The sequence below is a fragment of the Tamandua tetradactyla genome, chromosome X, assembly GCF_023851605.1.
Source record: "Tamandua tetradactyla isolate mTamTet1 chromosome X, mTamTet1.pri, whole genome shotgun sequence".
Classification (NCBI taxonomy): Eukaryota; Metazoa; Chordata; class Mammalia; order Pilosa; family Myrmecophagidae; genus Tamandua; species Tamandua tetradactyla.
In genome coordinates this window covers 48,902,888-48,920,481 of record NC_135353.1, presented here as the reverse complement: position 1 = coordinate 48,920,481, position 17,594 = coordinate 48,902,888, and the positions used below count along the sequence as shown (strand labels likewise).

General features: G+C 37.0%; 1 protein-coding gene across 2 annotated transcripts in view; it reads left to right on the top strand.

Annotated features, from left to right (window-relative positions):
* DOCK11 (dedicator of cytokinesis 11) overlaps positions 1-17,594 on the top strand; it is a 218,988-nt gene that overhangs the window by 95,563 nt on the left and 105,831 nt on the right. For both annotated transcript variants that reach the window (XM_077146576.1, XM_077146575.1), the window contains exons 12-16: positions 1,102-1,314; positions 6,548-6,670; positions 7,984-8,066; positions 10,329-10,451; positions 10,630-10,706. In XM_077146576.1, the coding sequence (XP_077002691.1) occupies positions 1,102-1,314; positions 6,548-6,670; positions 7,984-8,066; positions 10,329-10,451; positions 10,630-10,706 (619 nt within the window). The remainder of the gene's footprint in view (positions 1-1,101; positions 1,315-6,547; positions 6,671-7,983; positions 8,067-10,328; positions 10,452-10,629; positions 10,707-17,594) is intronic.

Below are 17,594 nucleotides of genomic sequence, written 5' to 3'. Positions count from 1 at the left end.
AATTTGACATGGGAGAATTTCGTAATTTCTGTCTTTTGCCAAAGTAAGAACATATTCTCATCTTGAGAAGATTCGTGAAAGTCTTACCTTTTCAGAATAGCAGCATATAGTAGGCCCTTGATATTCAAGAGGGACATGTCCCTAGAACCTGGAAAGTCCTCACATTTCTGAATTTTAATAGAAAAAATTATTTCTTCTGTGTAATTGGATCATATCCATGAATAAGGAACACCAAAGCCATGCTGGGATGCAGATGCTGTGCATTCAGCTGTGGCTCGCTCACTGTTCTCATAGAGTGGGATTCAATTCGTTCTGTAGAGAAATTCTAATTACTACCTGTCGCGGATCATCTGAGTTGCTCAGAAAGACTTGAAACTATAAATGTTAAATCTTAAAAGGGATTCTATTTTATCTTCATCTTTAGTTTTTGGTTCTAGTTTTGTCTTTAAAAAAATATCCAGAATGATGAATGATTCCCTTACAATGGGAATGAAATACACTAACATTTGCACTAGTGTGCAAAGGGTTAATCTTTATGCCATCTGGCATGAAATTTCTTTTTGTGACCAGCTTTCAAATGCCATCTGTAGAAAGGAATCATGTCTTCCAAAACTGCTGATGGGACAAAGCTTTTGACAAGTAGTTTGGTGTTGATTGATATTAGCTTTTATGAAACGTTCAGTCCAGTAAATTGTAACATATCAAAAAATGAAGATTCATTTCTGCTGTATTATATCAGCATTTCCTTTTTACGTAAGTTTAGTATACATATGGAGAATTAAATTTTATTCATAGAACAGTTATCTTTAAATATAACTTCTGGCTTCTACTCGTTGTCTTATATTGAATTTACAACTTGTGAAATTATTTATACCTGATAAAAGTTAAAAGTTGATAAATCTGTTATTTTGGAATGCTCCTTCTTATATGCAGATGAGCTACAATGCAGTTTTACCAAGGGAAGCTAGAAAGGAGCCATAATCATTGCAGCTTGACTGATTTTAAAAAAATGACGTATTTGAAAAAAAGAGTCCCACCTCCCTCCCCCTCCCTCAGCCCCCAAAAGTCTTAGTTTAAAAATATAACTGTTTTCATTCCCAGGTTGAACCTTTTTTTATCAATCTTGCCTTATTTGATGTAAAGAACAATTGTAAGATTTCAGCTGATTTCCACATAGACCTGAATCCTCCATCTGTCCGTGAAATGCTGTGGGGTACTTCAGGCCAGCTGCCCAGCGATGGAAACCCAAAGGGCTCTTCACCGGAGTCTTTCATTCACGGAATTGCTGAATGTCAGTTACGCTACATAAAGCAGGTAAAGGATGATCATCAGCCTTTTAGCGCATTCAGAATAAGAAATGGAAGCTGCATGGATTGCTTCATAGTTTTAGAACAGTGTTTTCATGGGCATTCCTTCTTTTAGAAGGTCTGTCGATATGTATTTTTCTGGTGACTGAATTTGGAGGGAAAAAATGGAAACCAATGCTAGTAATTTATTAGTGAAGTAACATTTCCAATAGGATCATGATATGAGACCCAAAGAAAGTATTTTGTAAGATGGAATACAGATAAACATACACACCCATGTGCTTACTTCTGAGCAAGGCAATAGGTTCCCCAAGTTTGTTTTCTTGAAGTAGATTTAGCCCTGTGGTAACTCTCCCACCCCTAATTTCCATGCCCGTTATAAGTAGGTAGGGTTTTTTTGTTTTGTTTTGGTTTTTTGTATGGTGTATGGTGGGGTCACATTTCATTATTTTTTCCACGTGAGTAACCTGTTATTGCAGCACCATGTGTTGAATTTTTGTTTGTTGGTTGGTTTGTTGGGAAGTGCATGGACCATGAATTGAACTCAGGTGTCCTACATGTCTGGCGGGAATTCTACCACTGAACTACCCTTGCACCCCAGAGTAGGTAGTTTTAAAGGAGCATAAAGACTGTTTATACACCCTTGTTAAGGGATTTCAGTTGAAAAACAGCGAGAGGGAACTGCTTATGTCACAGCTGTAAAGTTACTTTGTTCTGTCCTACCTGATGCGAAGAATCCCTTTTAGAAAAACCCTACTGTTTCTTTGACATTCTGACAAGACTAGAGGCCTTAACAAGACAGAGGGAACAGAATTGCTGGTATGCCCTTTAGACTTTTGCAGCTGAAAGAAAACTAGAGCATAGTATGGAATTAAAGTGGGGGAGTGGCATAAGAACAAAGCAGCTCACATTGTAAGGAGACCTCTTCTTCCTAAAATAGAAATGTTACTTTCTCTGATTATAAAGATGAATACATAGTTATGTAAAAAATTCAAGCAACATGAAAAGTATAAAGAAGGTAAAAATCACCACCTGTAAACAATAACTATTAACATTTTGGTGAATATCTTTCTAGATATCTCTACATATAAAGACATACATTTTGTATGCTCTTAAAAGATGATATCATTCATGCTTTTTATAGCTACTTCATTTATCTTACAATGTCGCGTTTATCATCCTTTATCAATTTCTATAGATCAGCCACATCCTTATTAGTTAATATGGTATTCCATTGATTTAGCTAATTAGGGTATTTCTCATTTTGAGATATCTTAAATACTGCTGCATTGAAAATCCTTGTGCATACATTTTAGCTCGGTTGCTGGATTATCTTAGAAAAACTTCTCAACAGTGGAATTTTCAGGGTCAAAGTTTATGCTCATGGATGCAGATTGCCAAATGGTGGGGAAACTTCTTAATGCATATTATCACTCCTCTGAGGCTGTAGATCTGTAGTAGCTTTTCCCTGTTTCCCCTTGTTCCCTTGTGACCACTAATTTTGTTGTTTAGATACAGTTTTCACATATGTGAACATTCCACTAAAATAGCATATGCCTTTAAGTACAATAACATATTATGAGTATTTTGAGAACCTGCTAATGGATTATAGGTTAAAAATTTCCCCCAGAATATTAAATACAAATGATGTTATGGACAGTGATATATTTACTATATTATTTTAATATACTCAGCTGTATGTTTAATGGAACAACTGTAAATTGTGGTTGCAGATGTCATCCAATTTATAATCTAGATGAGAAAGAAAATCAGCATTTTTTTAGTATCTCCTGATACTAAAAAATGAGGAAATTGAAGCTCAGGGAGGTTAAGTAAGCTGTCCATCATTCTACGGCTGGTAGTGGTAAAGTCAGGTGGGGTTTGAACAGTGCTTTTCTGTTTGAAAGCACTGAATCAACAATATTGAAATGGAATTAAATGCTGAACTATATAACACAGTGATACTAGAGGGGAGGGATCAGTGATCAGTAGTTGACTTAGAGGACTGCACAGAAGATGTGGGAATGGAGAGGGGTCTCAAAGAAACAGATGAGAGGTGAAAAGGTGAGAAAGATGGACATAAGCACCACGTGACTTTATCACTCAGCACCCTTTTTCAGATCATTTAAAGATACCAGAAAGTAGTCTTTTTCTCAAATTCTTATCCTGTGGAGGACTTTGTTGGAGAGAAGCTAAAAGGTGGAAGGTCTGATCACTGGTTTCACCTCAGTAATTTTACAATATTTGTTGATTTCTTGCTACTGAATAACAACAATTTGAGCACATGTTGTCATTATATTTCTGTAGGTACTTAATTTGATAAGTTGTTTTAACCTTGTCACAACCTGGTAAGGTATTGGGTACTATCACTCTGCCCATTTTACAGAGGAAACTGAGGCACAGAATAGCCAAGTGACTTGCCCATGGTCACAGAGTGAGGGAAACATCCCAGTTCCCCAGTGTTCCCAGAATGGGATGTCTGGCAGCTCTGTCCCTTCCATTGAGAGGCTATGTATGTAGTGACACTATCTATAGGAAGAAGCAGCTCTTAAGGCTAGATGGATGATGACTGTTTGGAGGCTGCTCTAGGCCTACACCACCCACTTCTTAGAGTTGTTCTCCCAAGTGGCTTCCTGTGGAACAGCAGAGTGACCACAGGGAAAGAAGAAAGTAGGGTCCATCAGGTAGTGGTTTTGCCCCTCCCTGACACCAAATAGCTACTGTGATCAGTCAGTTCATTCTTAGCTGCCTGGCAGTGTGTTCCCAGATGCCCTGACAGAACTGAGTCCCTTCCTCTTCCCCCTCAGAGTCAGACTTTTTCTGATCTTAGGCTGGAGGTAGAGGGGAGCTCTTTGACTCTTGAGGGTTTGCCAGCCCATGGCTCTGTGGGCACCCAGCAAGGGGAAAGCAGTTGTTGGGATGGTAAATAAGTGAGAACACCCCCCACATCTCACCATACCCTGGGGTCTATGTATGTGCTAGACCTGGGGAGTGGATGAAGATGGCTCATTCTCTTCAGGGAGGGGCTGATGAAATGGGTAAGAGTCACTCTATTGTTCTTTTTTACTTTTTTTTTGGAGTAATGAAAATATTTAAAATAGAATGTGATGATGAATGCATAGCTATATGGTGATACTTTGAACCGTTGATTGTGCACTTTGGATGAGTATATGATATATGAATAGATAATATATCTCAATATAATTGCATTAAAAATAAAAGAGGAGGGTGCACACTCATGCATCTTTGATGGGAAAGGAGGGCTAGAAGCTAATGGAAGAAAAGGCAAAACAGCCCCAAGGGGTGTCCTCTCACATTGGAATCTCTGGTCAGTTAAAAACGAACATCTCTGTGCCTCAGATCCTCATCTGTAAAATGATGGTAATGTTAGTTCCTATATCCAAGGGCTGTTGGAGGCTCAAACAAGGTGTGACACCCCAGAGAGCGCCCAGCACGCTGTGTGCCCTCCATACAGCATGGCTGCTAGTCATAGTAGCAGTGATCAGAGACAAACAAGTGAAAATAGCAGGCTTTTACCTATTGCCAGATATTTTAAAATCATACTCATTGTTGGCATCAACATAGGGGACATGCCTAGATTACTGGGAATAGGGGATGGTAAGTGCTCAGTAAATGTCAACATTGCTATTCTAGTATTAGCCTTATCCACGTGGGACGTTGGATGAGTGGACCTCAAGGCTGAAAGCCAGTGTAGAATAGGCTCTGTGGGTCTGAAAGCCCTAGCTCCCATCCTCTCTATCTACTGAACCTCACTTTTTGAGTCTCAGTTTCTTAATCTGTAAAATGTGTATATAGCAGTACCTGCATTTGAGGGTTTCTATGAAGGCTCAATGATATGGTAAAAAGTATCCAGCGCAGCTATGTGGCAGTAAGCGTAAGATTGCACTCAAGGTGCAGTGCTCTGCATATGTTCTGCAGGGGCAGCTCAGGCAGGATTCCAGCCTCATCTCACTGCTCCAGTGGCATGTTCTTGGAAATACCAGAAGTCACACTCTGTGACTTTGAGACACTTTGATGGGCCACCCTAATAATAAACCAGGTGCCTTACGTGCATTAGTTCATTGAATGCATGTAAGTTTTGGATATAGCTAATATCATCCTCATTTCATAGATGAGACTTAAAGAGATTATGATTTGCCTGAACCCATAAATGGTGGAGCCAGAATTCGAACCCAGGAAATTTGACCCCTGAGCAGTTTTCCACTGCTTTGTTCTCATGCTTGCAGCTTGGGAATTCAAAGCTGAATCAGTCATTATCTGGGATCCTTGCAAACCATTTGACTTTGGAGAAATGACTTAGCCTCTTACACTTCTATTCTGCCCTGTCTACCCTCACGAACAAATGAGATAATGTGTCTGAAACTCTCTGAAAATTGGAAAGCACTTTATTATCACAGTTGATAACGTACCAAGTAGAAAATTAAAACTTGGTAGAGGCCCCCTGATGGATTGCTCCACTCAAATCAATTTGCATGGTACTCCTTTAAACAACCAATATACCAAAGTAGCAGGTTAGAGGATTTTGCATTTGGAAGGAGTCTGTCTGGACAGGGGATGATATGATTGTACCACAGACATTCAAATAAATTTCAGGCAACTTTGGTTGCATTGACATCAGTACCATCAAATGAAGTGTGTAGGGACAAAAGGAGTTTTGGATCTTCTGTTCCCTACCTGGACAGTGAAAGCTGCAGAACTCTTTAAATGCAGCAAAAAGATGTCTTCTATAGGTTGATTTAGCTTATATGTTATGACAGATCAGTATACTGTTTTTTTTCTTTCTTAGGTACAAATAATATTAATTAAAGGTGAGTAAAATTCTTTGGAGTTATGCACAGCTGCATTTAAAATTACATATCCAGCTCCACTTGAGATGTGCACTATTTCTGTATATGCCAATTAAGCCAAATGATGCACTGTGGCAATTAGATTAAGGAATACAACTTATAAACAGCCAAGCAGAAGAGGCTAACCAGCAATGATGACACTTGCTCTTTGGGGAGAGATAGATGTAAACTTGTTGACACAAATACCATTTTGAAAGGGACATTGGGTTTGAAAACTGCATGAAAGGAAATGTCATTTACTTCTTGGGTCTTAGGCATGATCCTAGGTTGAGTATCAATATTCTATACTAAATACCCTATTAGGAATCATTAACCAAATAATTATATGCACATGGTTAAATGAAAAAGTCTAATGGAAGAATTTTTTTCCAGGGAATTTTCTCAGTAACGAATCCACATCCTGAAATTTTTCTAGTTGCACGAATTGAGAAGGTGTTGCAGGGAAACATTACACACTGTGCAGAACCCTACATCAAAAATTCAGACCCAGTGAAGGTATTTATGCAGACTACTTCTTAATATTTCAGCTTATATGGAATATAGAATTTGCCTTTTACTGATATTTTAAATGACATTGTCAAATGACCCTTCTAGAAAAAAAAACTTATGAGCATGTTATTTATTCTGAAAATAACGTATGCTACACAAGTATGCATACTACACAAGTGTGTCATTTTTACCCCTTACATTTATGTTCTGTTTGCATGACAAACTAATTTCTGCTTGCTAATCAAAGTAAGATAAATGCTTAATCAACCCTGGATCATCAGCAAATGCCACTTTCTCCTCACTCCTAGCGCCCTGTACAACCTTGAAATGACAAAATAGATGAGATAGTGAGTGTTCTGTGAACCTAAATGTAAATTCAGTTACAAGGGCTTTCCTTTATTCTGATTTTTTTGTCTTTCCTGCTTTTTAAATGTCAAACCTTTTTCTTTCATGAAATGTCGGCTTATTAACTACTAGGGTATTTTTAAAAATTGTTTTGTTTAGTGTCCTTAAGTGACAGAATTAAAAGTTGGCAACCCTACATTGATCATCCAAACTTCTGGATCATCAAATCCAAAGGTTTGGAAGCAACTGCTCTAATCCTGTCCTCTCATTTTATAAATGAAAAGACTGAGGTCCAGAGATGGAAAGTGCTTGTGGCACAGTTCATTAGCAGCTTTCTAGCGACAGTGTATTTATGAAGAGTTGATCCGTTGTACATGGCATTTACTTTTGTATCCAAGTAATGTTCTGATGGTGTGGATAAATCCTCCAGCATCTTGTTTCCCTAGGGATGAGCATCCAGCTAGCATTTTACAGCTTGTTTAGACTCCGTAGGCAGTTTATCACCTTCATCATCTCTCAGTACCTGTGCAAACAGCAGTTCCTGCCTGCAGTAGACTAATTGCATTGATTCCTAGTGACTCGTTCCTTATCTTGGGAGTAAAAAGGTCAACTGTATCCAGAATTAACTTCTCAGAATAGAGTGTCTGCCTGGTGTGTGAAAGGATATTCGTGTTAAACTGCATAAAATTTTCCTAATAAAGGTCTTTGGTGCGAAATGTGCCCTTCATCCATTTTGTTTGTCTTCTGATATATGGATGGAGGCTCAATTAATGAGACAACAACAAAAAGCCTTTAAGAAAAGCTTAGGTCTTGGAAAGTGGGTAGCTGTTGCATGTTGTGTTGCTTTTATGCCTGTTTGTTGTTTTGCCCTCGAATATTGATGTTTTATATCGGTAAGATGGGGAATTATTGTTCTGGGTGGGTCCATGTCAATTTGAATTAATATGAGCCTTTTCTCTTATTTCTGACCTTAGACAGCCCAGAAGGTGCACAGGACAGCTAAGCAAATATGTAGCCGGCTTGGACAATACAGAATGCCTTTTGCTTGGGCTGCCAGGTTTGTACAAATATAATCCTGACCCTTCTTTTCATGCTCGTAAGTGAAATTGAGTGCTATTGCCCTGACCAGCATTCGGCAATGTTTCTGACAGGCTGGTTGTATCGTGGGACATTTGTGATTTAAGAATTTTTTTCTCGGAATTTGCTGTGCAAAGACCTCTCACTTCTTCATGTTTCTTGCTTTGGGAAAATTTTCTTCGGCTTGGGCTACTGAGCCAACTGACACCGCTTAATTTTATTGCATTGTAAAGCAGAGCTTATTTGCTAAAGTGTTAGAATTTTTTTCCAGAAAACTAGAAATTGTGGTGAATTGTGTACAATATGCCCACTCTTCGAGTTGGCTGGGTTTATGCCTTGAAAAACTGTCATAGAATAGTTCCACAAAATGCATTAAAACTTAAAAGGCAAGGAATACAGTCACTAATTCCAAGTACGTAATTAATTAATAGGTTTTCTTGCTTCCTGATGACAAATTCAGTGAACCCTTCTGGGGTGGTGTAGAAGGAAGTGTGTGTTAGGCTTGTTTATAGGTACATCCTGTACAGCTCACTGGAACTTCTGGGTAAAGGGCAACATGTTCTGAATAATCCAATCATTTAAATTCGGTGGGTGCCAGGGAGTGCCATAAGGATAGGAGATTCTAAGTTAATTAACTCTTCTGTCTGTCACTATTTATAAGCATTTCAATTTTTGGAAAGTCTCACAATGCATTGCATGTTGGTAGATGAAAAGGCACATTGTCCTTGTTTTGCAGACCAGTAAAAAAGATAACCAAGGGTAAGTCAATGGCACAAAGTAATGGAGGTTAGTATATTTAGGCATAAATAGAAGGTGGAGTAGCATTTTCTATATAAAAGCAATCTTTATGATGCTTCTGTTTGTAAAATCAGTTGCTGCTGCCGTTGTTGTTGCTGCTGTTGTTTTTTATTAATAGTTGTTAAGGGCTAACCCTACCAGGCTCTCGTGTAGGTGCTTTACGTGGGTGCTATTATCCCCATCTTGGAGATGAGGCAATTGAAGGCCAGAAGTTTATAAAAAAAATAAAATCATTACCCATGGCCACACGGCAAGTGGGAGATTGGGAATCTAAACCCACTTCACCTGCCTTCAGAGCCCACTCTGGATGGCTGTGCCATACTGTCCCCTCCCCACTTCTGGCTGTGGCAGTGGCTGCTTAATGCCATTTTGCCAGTAGAAAACTTAATTTTAAAGTCTTCAAAGTAGAAGCTTTGATCCCCAGTTCTGATGAGGAATTGCACAACCTTTTCCTTCCTAAATTGATTTGGTTGTCAGAAGTAGCAAGAACCCATTCTAAAGGGTTGGCTGGGATATCTAAAAGATATATGATGAACCCCTGTTTACTGGAAATAAAAAAAGGAAGCATGCTTAAAAATAGTAGCAATGGTTGATGCCTATAAACACATCTTCCAAGGCTCTGCCAGGGAGGATTATGTTTCTGGCTATCGCTGCTTCCAGTATCCTGGGAGCTTGGATATTACTTGCCATTTTAGCAGTAAAATAGCTACTTGAAATTGGGAGAAGGGAAAGGGGAGAGAATTATTCAAATTTTTGTTGGAAACACTACATATAAAATTTTTGTATATCAATTTTATTGGGGTATGACTTACATTTCATAAAATATATAGATTTTAAATGTTCAGTTTGGTGTAATCATGGCCAAACCAAGATTAAAAAAAAACATTTCTGTCGCCCCAGAAAATTTGTTCAAATACCTGTCCAATCAGCTATCCCATCCTACCCCCACGCAACCACCAATCTGATTATTACTATAGATGACTTATATCGCTCTAGAATTTCATATAAATGGAATCACATAGTATGAACTCTTATGTTTGGCTTCTTGAGCTCAACATGTTTGAGATTCATCCATATTGTTGCATGTATTAATAGTTTATTTTGAGTAGTAATCCTTTGAATGGATATATGTTTGTTTGTCCATTCATTCACTTGTTGATGTTGTTGATGGGCATCTTGGTTATTTCCAGTTTTCAGCTATAATACTTCTACTGTGAACCTTCATGAACAGGTCTTTCTGTGGACATAGGCTTTCATTTCTCTTGAGTAAAGATCTAGCAGTGAAATTGATACATCATAGGATAGGTATATGCTTAACTTCATGATAAATTGTCAAACTGTTTTCCAAGGTGGTTTTAGCATTTTACATTCCCACAAGCAGTAATTTTATTTTAATTTCTCAATACTTGATTTTTTGTTTTAAACCCTTCTGTTGCTGTTTTAGACCCATTTTTAAAGATACTCAAGGCTCTCTGGATCTGGAAGGGAGATGTTCTCCTTTGTATAAACAAGACAGTAGCAAACTTTCTAATGAAGATATTCTCAAGTTGCTTTCAGAATACAAGAAGTAAGTATGTAGCATTACTGCAGGAAATAAATATAATAAATGAATTATTAGTTTCTTAAAATGATGAGTCATGTATGGGAGAAGCCAAATGCTTAAAATTTTAATTTTGGGCATAGGATAATCAAAGCATTTAGTAGTCATAGTTTTTAAACCTAAAATATTCTTATTTTATACCTAGGCCAGAGAAGACCAAATTGCAGATTATTCCTGGGCAACTAAACATCACAGTAGAATGTGTTCCCATGGATTTATCAAGTAAGAACTCACATATTGCAAATAAACCTTAAGTGCTATGACTGAATCTCATTTTTTATCTCTTCGATCTTTTCTTATGGTTATTTAAATTACGGCATTTGTCAGTTTACAGAAAGTACAAAGTTCTCATATACTACACACAATTTTCCCTATTAACATTTTGCATTTCTGTGGTACCTTTGGTACAATTGATGAAACGTTGTTATATTGTTGGCTATAGTCCATAGTTTACATCAGGATTCACTCTTTGTGTTATACATTTCTATTCTGCTAATATGTATCTTTTTGTTGAGATTTACAGTGGTGATGACTATGGAGTAGGAGATGACTTGATTAAATTGGATTTATCAAATGTTGTTTCATATATAATATATGATGCTGTAGCTGTCCTCAGTCAGTTTCTCCTGCTTTTTGCCTTGGATAAGTTTCTATTTCTGTCATCAACTGAGGGATCAAAAAGGACAAGGATTTATTTTTCTGTCCAAGAGCAAGAATCTAAAATGCCAGGAGAAAAAATGGCAGAGGACACAAAAGAAAATTTGCAAGAAATAAAATGGCTAGTAAATACGTGAAAAATATGTTCAATCACATAATCCCAGTAAGGCAAATAAAACTAGATGTTTTGCTCATCTATTGAATCTACAAAAACATCTAAAGTGAAACTTCCTAATGCTGGCTAGATTTCAGCCAGGCACCATCACACATTATGAGTAGGAGTATAATTTGGCAATTGATAATCCACAGATGTCCATAACTATTCCATAGATGTCCGTAACAGTTCTAAGATTATGTCTATTTATTCATCCACTGAATAAAAATTGAGTAAACATTTATTGAGTACTTACTAGGTGTTTTGAACTTACGGAGTTTGAAGTTTAGATGGAGTGATGCAAAATAAACAAGACACAAATGAATAATTTCAGCTTGTGTTAGGGATCGGCTGCTTTTGGAAAGGTGGCCAGAGAAGGCTTCCCTTAAGCTCAGAAACTGATGGGGTAGAGGGTGCCAGCATGCAGTGATTGCAATATGCCAGCCTGAGGTCATTGCATATGTAAAGACTTCAAGGTAGGCCCATCCCCAATGAAGATGTAAGAGAAAGAAGCTCCAGGGCCCCTTCCTTCCACAGAACCTTTGAACAAACAGCAAGAACTTGAAGAAACAGCTTCCTCAAAGTTCTAGAAAATAGTTAAAAGATTGCAGTAAATGGGCAAGTACCTAATTAAGAAAAAGGCAACTTTAAAACTATAGGATCTTGTGGCACCCTCGCTGGTCCCTCTGCCAGCCCTCACCTACTGGGCATGGAGCTGGCCTGTCGTCTCAGTTCAGGTCTCTGATGCTGATTTCAGGGGAAGCAAAGGACCCTTCCTGCACACACTGGGAGCATGCATGTCTGTGCCAATCTGGTGGCAGCTCAAAGGACTGAACCAGGACATTTGTTGCAGGCTTTCCATCCCATAATTTGCCGTGTGTTTAGAAGGCAGCTCACAGGAGTTCTGTAGAACACTGTGGGAGAGCAGTCAAGTTGCAGCTGCCTGGGGCAAGGGATTACTGGACATGAGAAATATATAGGGCAATGCTGGCCCATGAGTAAACTGTCTCCTAGGGAAGTGGGAACATCTGTATCCATGTAAATGGGGGAATCCCTAGGACCACACACTCTTGCCCAAGATAAGACATGTATGTAGAAAGGATCAGGGAGGCCCCTACATTTTGGCCTTGAGCTATTTTCTAAACGCATTGTACAGATAACTTCTGAAGGAGAGGCCTCTTGCAGGCTAATATGTAAAATGTGGGAAAGGTGTCTTTTCCCCCTTTTTTTTTTTGTTAGTTCCTGGCACGCAAGTAAAATCTTTGTCATAATGCTAAGTGGAAATCAGCTTACCAAACAGATGCCTCAGAGTTCAAATTCCAGAGAAAACACATTAAACTTTCAAAATATTCATGTTTCCATAAAAGATGACGAAGTATACAAAGAAACAGGAAGTAGTGACCCATGCAAAGGAGTAGATTAAAGCATTAGAAAACATCAGTGAGGAGGACCAGACTTGGGACATACCAGAAAAAGACTAAAAAAAAAATGGTCCTAAATATGCTCAAAGAACTATAGGAAAACAGAATAAAAACTAAAGGGCTTTAGGGAAAAGAAAAATGAACACAAAGAAAAATTCAATAGAAAGAAATATGAAAAAGAATCAAAAAGAGATGTAGAATTTCCCTAGAGGAGTTCAATAACAGATTGGTCCTGGCTGAAGAAAGAATCAGTGAACTTGAAGATAAGCATTGAACCATATAGGTGAATGTGGGTAAAAAAGGAAACTTCAGGATGCATTTATTACTAGAATAAAAATTAAAAGAGAAAACAGGGCTGTACAACACAGTGAATCCCATTGTAGATGATGGACTATAATTAATAAGTACAACTATAAGAATGTTCTTTCATGAATTATATCAAATGCACTAATACTAGGTGATGGTAATACCGTGGTAAATGGGGGAAACACCTAATGTAAATAATGGACAATAGATAGAACTATTTTAATAATCTTTCATCAATTGTAACAAATATAACTACTGTTTAAAAAAGTACTGTCACTAATAGTAACAAATGTTCCACCCCAACGCAAGATTCGGTGGTGGGGTGGTGTATGGGAATTTTGCATTTTATGCAAGATTGCTTTGTTAACTCACAACTTCTCTAATAAAAAAAAAAACTAAACAGGGCGGGCCATGGTGGTTCAGTGTCTCAGCAGGCAAGAATACTTGCCTGCCATGCCACAGGACCCAGGTTTGATTCCCGGTGCCTGCCCATGTAAAAAAAAAAAAAAATTAAACAACCCAGCCTGGGCAAAGGATTACTTACTTTAAAAAATATATTAGAGCACCCTGGTGGGGAAGGAGAGTCTATATCAGAATAAGTAGAGGGGGCATTAGAATTCCTATAAGCATAATTCCTAAGACCATGAGTAAGCACAAACCCAGGCCAAGGTGCAGGCTCAGAAAAGATCGAGAGGATCCTGAACTTCACATTTGCCTCAGAATGATCTTCATAGGAAAGCTAAACACTGAAAAACAGTACCAGGGGGCAATGAAGAGCAAATTTGCAAAGACTGGGAAAGGTGTGTTCTGTTTTGGTTCATTTTTTGTTAGCTCCTCACACTCAAGGAAATCTCTGCCATATCACTAGCTGGCTACAAACTTGAGGAACATTGAGCTCAGGGACAAAATGAAAGTGTTAACACTTTAAAATATTAAAATATACAGTGTGCAATAAGAGATTATAAGACAAAGAAAACGAAATGATGGCGCATACAAAGAAACACTATAAAAATCAGAAACCATCAATGAAGACCAGATTTTGGATATACCAGACAGAGGCTTTTAAAAAATTATCCTTAGTATACTCAAGATATAAAAGAAAACGTGAAAAAAGAACTAAAGCACATCAGGTAAACAACAAATTAACAATATGAAAATCTTAATAAAGAGACAGAAATTTTAAAAGGAACCAAACAAATACTGAAGTTGATGATCTATATAACTGAAATGAAAAATACCCTATAGGGATTTCAGCAGGAGATTGGAGCCGGCAGATGAAAGATCAGTGAACTTGAGCACAAGGCAATTGAAATGAGTCAGGTTGAGGAGCAGAAGAAAAAAGAATGAAAAAATGTGAACAGATCTTAAGAGAACTGTGGGACACCATCAAGGATACCAATATAGCCATTATGGGACTCCCAGAAGAAGAAAGAGAGAAAGAGACAGAAGGAATATTCAATGAAATAATGACTGAAAATTTCCCAAATATAACAAAAGTCATGAATATGTACAGTTAAGTATCCCAATGACTGAAAATTTCCCAAATATAACAAAAGTCATGAATATGTACAGTAAAGTATCCCAATGAATCTAAAACAGAATAAACTTGAAGAGAACCATGCCCAAACCCATAGTCAACTGTTGAATGCTAAGGACAAGGAGAATGTTCTGAAAGCTGCAAGAGAAAAGTCACCTGATAAGTACAAGAATGTGCCAATTTTCACCAGAAACCATGGAGACAAGAAGGCAGTTGTCATGGTCAGGTTCATGTGTCAAATTGGCCAGGTGGTGGTATCTGTTTGTCTGGTTGGGCAAGTGCTGGCTGTCTGTTTTAATGAGGACATTTCATAGAATTAAATCATGATCACATCAGCTGCATCCATAGTTGGTTGCATTTGTAATCAGCCAAGGGGAGTGTCTTCTGCAATGAGTGATGCTTAATCTAATCACTGGAAACCTTTTAAGGAGGATTCAGAAGAGACAGGCTCTCTTTCTGCTTCGGCCAGTGAGCCTCTCCTGTGGAGTTCGTTTGGACCCTCCATTGGAATCATCAGCTTCACAGCCTGCCCTACAGATTTTGGACTCTATGGTTACATGAAACACTTTTATAAATTTTATATTTACGAATATTTCCTGTTGATTCTGTTTCTCTAGAGAACCCTAACTAATAACAGCTATATTGAAATATAAATAGTACTGAAAGAAAACAATTGCCAACTAAGAATTTTATATCCAGTGAGTTTGTCTTTCAAAAAGGACAGAGAGAGTAAGACATTCCCAGATAAACAGAAGCTGAGGGAGTTCATCAGTACTCGACTGCCCCTACAAGCAATACCAAAGGAAGTTATGCAGTCTGAAAGGAAAGGACATGAGACAGTGAATAAAAACTGCATAAAGAAATGAAGACCCTCCAGTAAAGGCAACCTGTATGGTAATTATGGATGCCAGAGCTGTTTATTGGATTTCTTGGTTTGTACCTCCACTTTTTACATCTTATAGGTTCTAAAATGCAAATGCATAAAAATTATGATAAATTTGTTGTTTTAGAATACAGTGTATAATTGGTAACAAGTGCAACAAAAAAGTGGAGGAATGGAGTAGAGGTGTAGGTACAGTGCATTGTATATACTATTGACATTAAGTTGGTACCATATAAACAACTGTGAAAGAGTTAGGATGTTAAATTTAAGACCTATGGTACCCACAAAGAAAATATCTGAAAAATATTTACAGAAGAAAATGAGAAGGGATTCAAAATGGTACACTACCCAAAAAAAGCCAAATAAATATAAAAGAAGGATTAATAGATGAATTGAGTGGTGAAAAGGTAGACTTATATAGACTGAATATCAAAATGGCTGATGACATTTTTGCATTATCAGTAAAGTTATTTTAAATGTAAATGGAATAAACTCTCTAGTCAAAAGTCAGAGATTAGTAGAATGAATTTTAAAAATGATGAATTATAATAAATGTTCCACAGTAATGTAAGATGTTAATAATAGGAAGGTATATGGGGTAAAATACACGCAATGTAAACTGTACCATAGTTAATATAGTACAGTTTTAATATTCTTACATCAATTGTAACAAAGGTACCACACTAATGCACAGTGTTAACAATAAGGGGTATAATGGAACACTGAAATTTTTACATGATTTTTCTGTAAGCCTAAAACTTTTATAAATTAAAAAAAGCCATGTTTTTAAAAAGAACACAAGGAAACAATTCACAGAGGAAAAAATATAAATTTCCAGTATACATGTTAGGTTGACTAGGGGTCAACCTCATCTTATCAAATAAATATTAATTAAAATGGATTACTATTTTTCCTTGATCAAGGTTGCAAACATTTTTTTCTATCATTATACCTGTTACTGTCTTGGGTACAGTGAAATAGGTACTCCTGTATACTGTTGGGATTCTAAATTGATGCATTATACCAGAATTTAATTTGGCAAATTATACCAAAAGCATTAAAGAGCTTATACCTTCCATTTTTGTACCCCTTTGGATTGGAAAAAAAATAAAAAGTCTAAGTAGGAAAATTGATAGATAATATCTTCAAACAATAGAAATCTATAGTGGAATAAAAATGAAAGAAGCATAGTTAAATGAGTCAAAAAAGATGAATCTAGAAATATACCTTCATGAAAACAAGTTGCAGAAAAATATATCCATTATGAAACCATTTTATAAAATCCAAAAGCAAGCAAAAGTAAATAATATATTGTTTAGAAACATAAAGCAAAGCAATAGATAAAGAAATCCCTCTACTTACTTATTAGGAGAAGCAGGGAGGTCAGCTTCAAACATGCAAATGTTTCCTCTTCCAGGTTAAGTAGTAGCTTCATGGTGGTTTTTTTTTGTGTGTGTGCTGTATGGCGGGGTCACATTTCATTCTTTTTCCATATGAGTAGCCTGTTACTGCAGCATTCATGGTGTTTTATTGTCATGCTTAATAACTTGTATGTTATGTATATTATTTTATATGTATAAAATATTTCATAATAGAAACTTTTAAAGAGGAAAAAAACATGATGCAACTTTATGCTGTTTACATGATCCTCACCTTAAATTCAAAGACAGAATGTTGAAAGTGAAAGAGACGAAAAAATATACCTTGCAAATAGTAAACAAAGTACATATATTAGATAAAATAGACTTTAAGTAAAAAATTATTATGAGGGACAAAAGCAGTCATTATGTGCTGATAAAGAGGTCAATTTAACAAGATGTAATAGTTATAAATATATATACAACTAATGGCAGAGCCATACCCAGGTATGCAAGGATTGTTCAACATAAAATCAAGTTATGTAATATGCTACATTTAATGAAATAAAGGGAAAAACCACATGATCTTCTCAGTTGACACAGAAAAGGCATTTGACAAAATTCAGCATCCTTTTTTGAAAACACTTAAACACTAGGAGTAGAAGGAAACTTCCTCAATGTAAAGGGCAAATGTAAAAACACCCACAACTAACACATTAACAGTGAGACTGAAAACTTTCTCCCAAAGATCAGAAACATGGCAAAGATTCCTGCTTTCATCACTGTTGTTCATC